Source organism: Sinocyclocheilus anshuiensis, unplaced genomic scaffold (assembly GCF_001515605.1).
Source record: "Sinocyclocheilus anshuiensis isolate Anshui unplaced genomic scaffold, SAMN03320099.WGS_v1.1 scaffold1632, whole genome shotgun sequence".
Classification (NCBI taxonomy): domain Eukaryota; kingdom Metazoa; phylum Chordata; class Actinopteri; order Cypriniformes; family Cyprinidae; genus Sinocyclocheilus; species Sinocyclocheilus anshuiensis.
The window spans coordinates 284,825-293,297 of NW_015558674.1; the positions used below are offsets into that span (position 1 = coordinate 284,825).

The window sequence follows — 8,473 nt, forward strand, 5'->3', positions numbered from 1 at the left end:
CTGAAAATCAAATGAAGGCATTAAACATTTATTTTAAATCAAATGAAAATTAAACCCTTTTATTTTTTGGCAAACAAACTGAGGTTTACTGTTGAAATTAATACATGGAAGGAAAAATTGTGTGAATATTCCTATAAAACATTTTTTAATAGGCTAATAATTGTATTCTTTTTTTCTACAATTAAGTGATTAATCTGGTTGCAATATTTATTTTTATCATTTAATTGTTTTATTTAAATTTGATAGAAAATGGAATATTTAAAGATGTACATTAGGGCTGGACAATAATTCAATATCAATATGTATCGCGATATAATTTTTTTCAATAACGGTGTTCTGTGTGTGTATACAGTATGATGATGCTAGTTTTCTCAAATGAAACGGTAAAAATCTCGCGAAGTGACTCTCACAGCAGCTCTGGAGATTAAGTTATATAATGAGATGCAGAGGCCGGAAATCACCGCGAGCGTCACGCGTCCTTCAGTATTTGTGTAGTAAACAAAACCGCGTTTCCGCCATTCATACATACAGAGGCAAGCGGAACATGCAGGATTCATATTTAAATTATATTTTTGCATTTTAATATTCACAGACACTAGTTCATATCTCGATTCGAATTAAGTGGCAGACCTACTTTTGATTTATTCGTCCAAAATGTACGAATTCCGTGGCGTTCCGCGCTATAGAGTAAATTACGTTTTTATGAATGGACTCCACGATCCCGTCCGCGTTTTCGCAGAAATCATACGGCCCTAGAAATGTAACCACACGTCAGAACATTTCGGCTTGCCCTGTGTGTTGTTTGAACGAGATGCAGGGGTGACCTCACGTCACAGGGTCTCTCCAACCCTATGTACATATTTTATTTTTATTTACCTTTATTTAACCAGGAGATTTAAAATCTCATTTACAAGAGGGTCCTGGCCAAGATAGGCAGCACATTTAGTTACACATAAAACAAAATACATTCGTTTACATACACAGAAACATACACAAATCACTCAAAACATTTACAATCAGGTGACTCTACAATTAGATCATTTAAAATACATTTAAAATTATTTAGTGATACCAACTCTTTTAAGCATAACTTATCTTGTAGTCGATTCCAATCAAATGCAGCAGCATAACTAAATGCCCATTTGCCCATATTAGTACGAACTTTAGGGATGCTTAGAAGATAATAGTCTTGTGAGCGAAGACCATAATTCTTTACACCTTTTTGTAAGATATTCTGCTGTAAATATGAAGGAAGTAAACCTAAAAGGATTTTATATATAAATAAGTACCAATGCTTAAGTCTACGGGATGACAACGCCGGCCATCCAACCCGAGAGTACAATAAACAATGATGAGTAAGGGCTTTTGAATTTGTGATGAACCTTAATGCTCCATGATAAACTGAATCCAACGCCTGTAAACAATGCTTAGGTGCCTGCATGTATATGATATCACAATAATCCAACACTGATAAAAATGTAGCTGCTACCAATCTTGCTGCAAAAGAAAGACAATACTTGACTCTAAAAAAAAAAGGCCCAGTTTCGACTTAAATTTTCTCACAAGGTGCACATTATGAGGCCCAAAAGAAAGAGAATCATCAATTAAAAATCCCAAGTATTTATACTGGATACTACTTCAATCTCCAAACCTTGAAGAGTCGTGATTGAGCATGAGTTTGAAAGTGCAGACTTTCTTTTTGTAAACATCATAAGTTTAGATTTCTCCGCATTTAAAACAAGTTTTAAATCACTCAGTGTATGCTGAAATGCATCAAAATCAGATTGAAGATGATTAAATATATTGTAGCCTGATCCAATGTTGATGCAGAGGAGTAAATCACCATATCATCAGCGTATAAATTAAAACTTGAATGTGCGAGATTATTCTCGAGTTAATTGACTTTTGTCTCTATATTTATACATTGAGATCTATCCGATAAGTAATTAACAAAAAATATGGCAGAAATGTACAGTAAGATCCAGTTAATATGGGCTATAATGGGCTCTTAACTATGGGCTTCCATTGTTTACTGTCCTAAATGAAAAACATAATAACCTTTATGAAGTAACCACACTTAAGCATCAGCTGATGTGTTTCAGGAGGCCGTGTCAGTTGCAGATGTCGTCCTGTGGGCGGCGCTGTATCCTCTCCTGTCTGACTCCTGTTTTGACGTCGGTAAGAGCTCAATCTCAGTCTGTTTGTCTGCTCAGACTGCAGGACTCGTATCTGACGAGCTTTCCTTCTGCAGGTGAGCTGCGGTCGGTGCGTGGCTGGTTCGAGCGTGTCGGCGATCTCGCTGCGTGTCAGGCGGCCGCTAACCGAGTGCTGCATGGAAAAGGTGTTGAAGCCCTGAAGACTTTCCTCCAGAAACACCCGGCCACACAAACACAGCGCCGGGACAGTCCCACTAATGCCACTGAGGTGCACAGCAATCCCACCAGTGTTATTCTAGTATTTATTCTTCATTTTTTGAATTAGCTTTTATTTTTATATTTTCAGTTTTTATTTAAATTTTTGTTTTGTGATTTTGTCATTATTATTCATATTATTTGTGACCCTGGACCACAAAACCAGTCATAAGGGTCAATTTTTTGAAGAAATAAATAAGCTTTCCATTGATGTATGGTTTGTTAGGATCGGACAATATTTGGCTGAGAGACAACTATTTGAAAATCTGGAATCTGAGGGTGCAAAAAAATCTAAATACTGAGAAAATCGCCTTTAAATTTGTCCAAATGAAGTTCTTAGCAATGCATATTATTAATCAAAATTAAATTTTGATATATTTACGGTAGGAAATGTACAAAATATCTTCATGGAACATGATCTTTACTTAATATCCTAATGATTTTTGGCATAAAAGAAAAATCTATAATTTTGACCTATGCAATGTATTGTTGGCTATTGCTACAAATATACCCCAGCGACTGGTTTTGTGCTCCAGCGTCACATATTTTGCTTAATATGTCTATATACCTTATTTTTTAATTTTTTAAAATGTATCTTATGTCTTACATCTTAATTTAAATTTATTTTCAAGTTTTGGTAAATTTAGCACTTCAGCTTGAACATATTTTACTAATTTTGGTTTATGTTTAAGTTTTTCTTCTAATATTTGTAACTTTTATTTATAAATGTTTATTTCAGTTTTATTTCAATTACCAATTTTTAAAATAATTGTAGTTTTAGTTTAGCAAACATGTCCAGCTCATATTCCACCCCAAAAATCAAAAGGAAAAACAAGATATATTTTGCATGAACAAATTTATTTAGTTTGGTTTAGACCCATAATGATTAATTATAATTATTATAATTAAGCACCTCGTCCTCAATCTTACCCTCAGGTTTTTTTTTTTGTCAAATGCAAATTTAATGAATCTTACAAGACTTGCACATCCTGGTCATAATTTCCTCCTAAAATAAATACATTTTGATTAATTGTCATGCAAATGATATCTCCATGATCCTAAAATAGGCTTAATTTTCTCTATGCAAAATGTTATTTCTTACTTATTTATTCTGTTTTGATGAGAAATATGACCTGGACCTGTTCATGACAGATGATGTTTATGATGTTTGTGAGATGTTCGTGTGATGTTTGTGAGATGTTCGTGTGATGCTTGTGAGACGTTCGTGAGACGTTCGTGAGACGTTCGTGTGACGTTCGTGAGATTTTCGTGTGATGTTCGTGTGATGTTCGTGAGACGTTCGTGTGATGTTCGTGAGACATTTGTGAGACGTTCTTGAGACGTTCGTGTGACGTTCATGAGGTGTTCGTGAGATGTTTGAGAGACGTTCTTGAGACGTTCCTGTGATGTTCGTGAGATGTTTGAGAGACGTTCTTGAGATGTTTGAGAGACGTTCTTGAGATGTTTGTGAGACGTTCGTGAGATGTTTGTGAGACGTTCGTGAGATGTTCGTGTAATGTTTGTGAAATGTTCTCAAGACGTTTGTGACATGTTCGTGTGATGTTCTCAAGACGTTCGTGTGATGTTCAAGAAATGTTTGTGAATTGTTTGTAAGATTTTCTCGAGACGTTCGCGAGATGTTCGTGAAATGTTCGTGAGATGTTCGTGAGACGTTCGTGAGACGTTCGTCAGACGTTCTTGAGACGTTTGTGAGATGTTCGTGTGATGTTTGTGACATGTTCGTGTGATGTTCTCAAGACGTTCATGTGATGTTCATGAAATGTTTATGCAATGTTTGTGAAATGTTCGTAAGATTTTCGCGAGACGTTCGTGAGATGTTTGTGAGATGTTCATGAGATGTTCATGAGATGTTCTCAAGACGTTTGTGAGACGTTCGTGAGATGTTCGTGTGATGTTCGTGAGATGTTCGTGAGATGTTTGAGAGACGTTCTTGAGACGTTCCTGTGACGTTCGTGTGATGTTCGTGAGATGTTTGAGAGACGTTCTTGAGATGTTTGTGAGAAGTTCGTGAGATGTTCGTGTGATGTTTGTGAGATGTTCTCAAGACGTTTGTGACATGTTCGTGTGATGTTCGTGTGATGTTCAAGAAATGTTTGTGAATTGTTTGTAAGATTTTCGCGAGACGTTCGTGAGATGTTTGTGAAATGTTCGTGAGATGTTCGTGAGATGTTCGTGAGATGTTCTTGAGACGTTCTTGAGACGTTTGTGAGATGTTCGTGTGATGTTCATGAGATGTTCTCAAGACGTTTGTGAGATGTACGTGAGATGTTTGGGACGTTCGTGTGATGTTCTCAAGACGTTCGAGTGATGTTCATGAAATGTTTATGCAATGTTTGTAAGATTTTCGCGAGACGTTCGTGAGATGTTTGTGAGATGTTCATGAGATGTTCTCAAGACGTTTGTGAGACGTTTGTGAGACGTTTGTGAGACGTTCGTGAGACGTTCGTGAGATGTTTGTGTGATGTTCATGAGATGTTCTCAAGACGTTTGTGAGATGTACGTGAGATGTTTGTGACGTTCGTATGATGTTCTCAAGACGTTCGAGTGATGTTCATGAAATGTTTGTAAGATTTTCGAGACATACGCGAGACGTTCGTGAGATGTTCGTAAGATGTTCGTAAGATGTTCGATGTTTGTGAGATGTTCGTGATTCACTCTGATGATTGTCACATACGCTGTTTAACTGTGTGACGTGTGGTTTGTCAGGCTGAAGTCGCCGAACATGTAATCACAGTGGAGGAGATTGAAGAAGCTGCTCAGATCTGGTCTGAAGGACTCAAAGGTTCTCCTGCAGTCACAGAGAGGAAACACCCAGTGTACGATTATACCCTCATCACTGCACATGTAAACCCTGTCAGCCGGTGTTCGCTCAGTGACGTTATTGTGTGTTTCTCAGTCTCCCTCAGGAAGGAAAGAGAAACATGCTGCTCACCAGCGCTCTGCCGTACGTCAACAACGTGCCACACCTGGGAAACATCATCGGCTGTGTGCTCAGCGCTGACGTGTTCGCCAGGTTCGCCAGGTATCGGATTCATCAGTCACTTATTTAACCCTCATAACGCATTCGGGTCCATTTTGACCCGGATGACCCGGAAAAACATTTCTAAAAACTGCATAGTTTTTAATAAGGGAACTTTGCAAATGCTTTAAAACCCTCACGTTTTAAAATACACTTTATTTATTTATTTATTTTTCAGATTTTTTACAAGTATTTTTTAAGAGATATGACCATTTAAAAAGTTCTGGTCATTTTTGACCTGTGTGTGTAAGGAGCACCATTAAGTGTCAAAAATACTTTTTGTGCAATTATCTATGAAGTTATATGAGTGTTATATTACCTTTGTAAAATATATTTAGCCTTTTTTCCATATTTCACACTTTTTGGACTGAATTTTTTTGATGAACACGAATATGTCGCCTATCGACAAACCATTGCGGCATGAAAATTTTATAACTTTTTTAATCTGAAAGTGAGCGTTAATGCAAGTAAAACAAATTTATTTTGTTTTAAAGTAATATTAATGTTGTTTTGATGTTTTGTTAGAAATAAATATGTAGGTTTCATAAATTTGGACTGTTTTTGAGCAATCACGAGTTATAAATTCAAAGGAATTTAATTAAATTCTATTCATTCCAATACCCCATTAGAATTCATAGAATTTAAATTCCTCTTAATTTAATGATAATTCTCAGATTGTTTTAATAAACTTCATACAATGATATATTAAAAAAAAATCTCATTGTTTTTGAAAAAAATATAGATTTTGCATCGTGTGTGTGGTTCATGTGTAATTTGAAATTTCAAAGAATTTCTCAATTTCTGTTTAATTAATAAAAAGGGGTAAATGCAGTAATAACATGCTAACGTTCAAAACTCATAATGTTTTCACTTATAAAGTTGCTGATCAGATACAATATGGTTTCAGTTGGAAAAATTAAGTTATGACTGTTTAAAGGGATAGTTCACCCAAAAATGAAAACTTGATGTTTATCTGCTTACCCCCAGGGCATCTAAGATGTAGGTGACGCGAGACGTTCGTGAGATGTTTGTGAGATGTTCATGAGATGTTCTCAAGACGTTTGTGAGATGTACGTGAGATGTTTGTGACGTTCGTATGATGTTCTCAAGACGTTCGAGTGATGTTCATGAAATGTTTGTAAGATTTTCGAGACATACGCGAGACGTTCGTGAGATGTTCGTAAGATGTTCGTAAGATGTTCGATGTTTGTGAGATGTTCGTGATTCACTCTGATGATTGTCACATACGCTGTTTAACTGTGTGACGTGTGGTTTGTCAGGCTGAAGTCGCCGAACATGTAATCACAGTGGAGGAGATTGAAGAAGCTGCTCAGATCTGGTCTGAAGGACTCAAAGGTTCTCCTGCAGTCACAGAGAGGAAACACCCAGTGTACGATTATACCCTCATCACTGCACATGTAAACCCTGTCAGCCGGTGTTCGCTCAGTGACGTTATTGTGTGTTTCTCAGTCTCCCTCAGGAAGGAAAGAGAAACATGCTGCTCACCAGCGCTCTGCCGTACGTCAACAACGTGCCACACCTGGGAAACATCATCGGCTGTGTGCTCAGCGCTGACGTGTTCGCCAGGTAACGCCGCTTTCGGATTCATCAGTCACTTATTTAACCCTCATAACGCATTCGGGTCCATTTTGACCCGGAAGAGATACATAAACATTTCTAAAAACTGCATAGTTTTTAATAAGGGAACTTTGCAAATGCTTTAAAACCCTCACGTTTTAAAATACACTTTATTTATTTATTTATTTTTCAGATTTTTTACAAGTATTTTTTAAGAGATATGACCATTTAAAAAGTTCTGGTCATTTTTGACCTGTGTGTGTAAGGAGCACCATTAAGTGTCAAAAATACTTTTTGTGCAATTATCTATGAAGTTATATGAGTGTTATATTACCTTTGTAAAATATATTTAGCCTTTTTTCCATATTTCACACTTTTTGGACTGAATTTTTTTGATGAACACGAATATGTCGCCTATCGACAAACCATTGCGGCATGAAAATTTTATAACTTTTTTAATCTGAAAGTGAGCGTTAATGCAAGTAAAACAAATTTATTTTGTTTTAAAGTAATATTAATGTTGTTTTGATGTTTTGTTAGAAATAAATATGTAGGTTTCATAAATTTGGACTGTTTTTGAGCAATCACGAGTTATAAATTCAAAGGAATTTAATTAAATTCTATTCATTCCAATACCCCATTAGAATTCATAGAATTTAAATTCCTCTTAATTTAATGATAATTCTCAGATTGTTTTAATAAACTTCATACAATGATATATTAAAAAAAAATCTCATTGTTTTTGAAAAAAATATAGATTTTGCATCGTGTGTGTGGTTCATGTGTAATTTGAAATTTCAAAGAATTTCTCAATTTCTGTTTAATTAATAAAAAGGGGTAAATGCAGTAATAACATGCTAACGTTCAAAACTCATAATGTTTTCACTTATAAAGTTGCTGATCAGATACAATATGGTTTCAGTTGGAAAAATTAAGTTATGACTGTTTAAAGGGATAGTTCACCCAAAAATGAAAACTTGATGTTTATCTGCTTACCCCCAGGGCATCTAAGATGTAGGTGACTTTGTTTCTTCAGTAGAACACAAACGAAGATTTTTAACTCAAACCGTTGCGGTCTGTCAGTCATATAATGGAAGTGAATGGGAATCACGGCTTTGAGAGTAAAAAAAAACATACACAAACAAAACCAAATTAAACCCTGCGGCTCGTGACGATACATTGATGTGTAAAGACACGAAACGATCGGTCTGTGCAAGAAACTGAACAATATTTAGATAGTTTTTTACCTCTGATGCACCACAATGAATCAGAGTCTTCTTCTTGCTTTACGGCAGATCGCAGACTTATAAGTGCATTACCGCCACCTATCTCTCAAATGGACCATTGACACTCCTAATGAGATTGTAGATAAAGTGACATTGCGGTGAATCAGAGGTAAAAAACGATATAAATACTGTTCAGTTTCTTGCACAGACCGATCATT

General features: G+C 35.9%; 1 protein-coding gene across 1 annotated transcript in view; it reads left to right on the forward strand.

Annotated features, from left to right (window-relative positions):
- Positions 1 to 8,473, forward strand: part of mars1 (methionyl-tRNA synthetase 1) — a 42,228-nt gene that overhangs the window by 13,948 nt on the left and 19,807 nt on the right. Inside the window, exons 6-9 of the mRNA XM_016477517.1 lie at positions 2,103 to 2,178; positions 2,252 to 2,424; positions 5,139 to 5,248; positions 5,329 to 5,445. Of these exons, the coding sequence (XP_016333003.1) occupies positions 2,103 to 2,178; positions 2,252 to 2,424; positions 5,139 to 5,248; positions 5,329 to 5,445 (476 nt within the window). The remainder of the gene's footprint in view (positions 1 to 2,102; positions 2,179 to 2,251; positions 2,425 to 5,138; positions 5,249 to 5,328; positions 5,446 to 8,473) is intronic.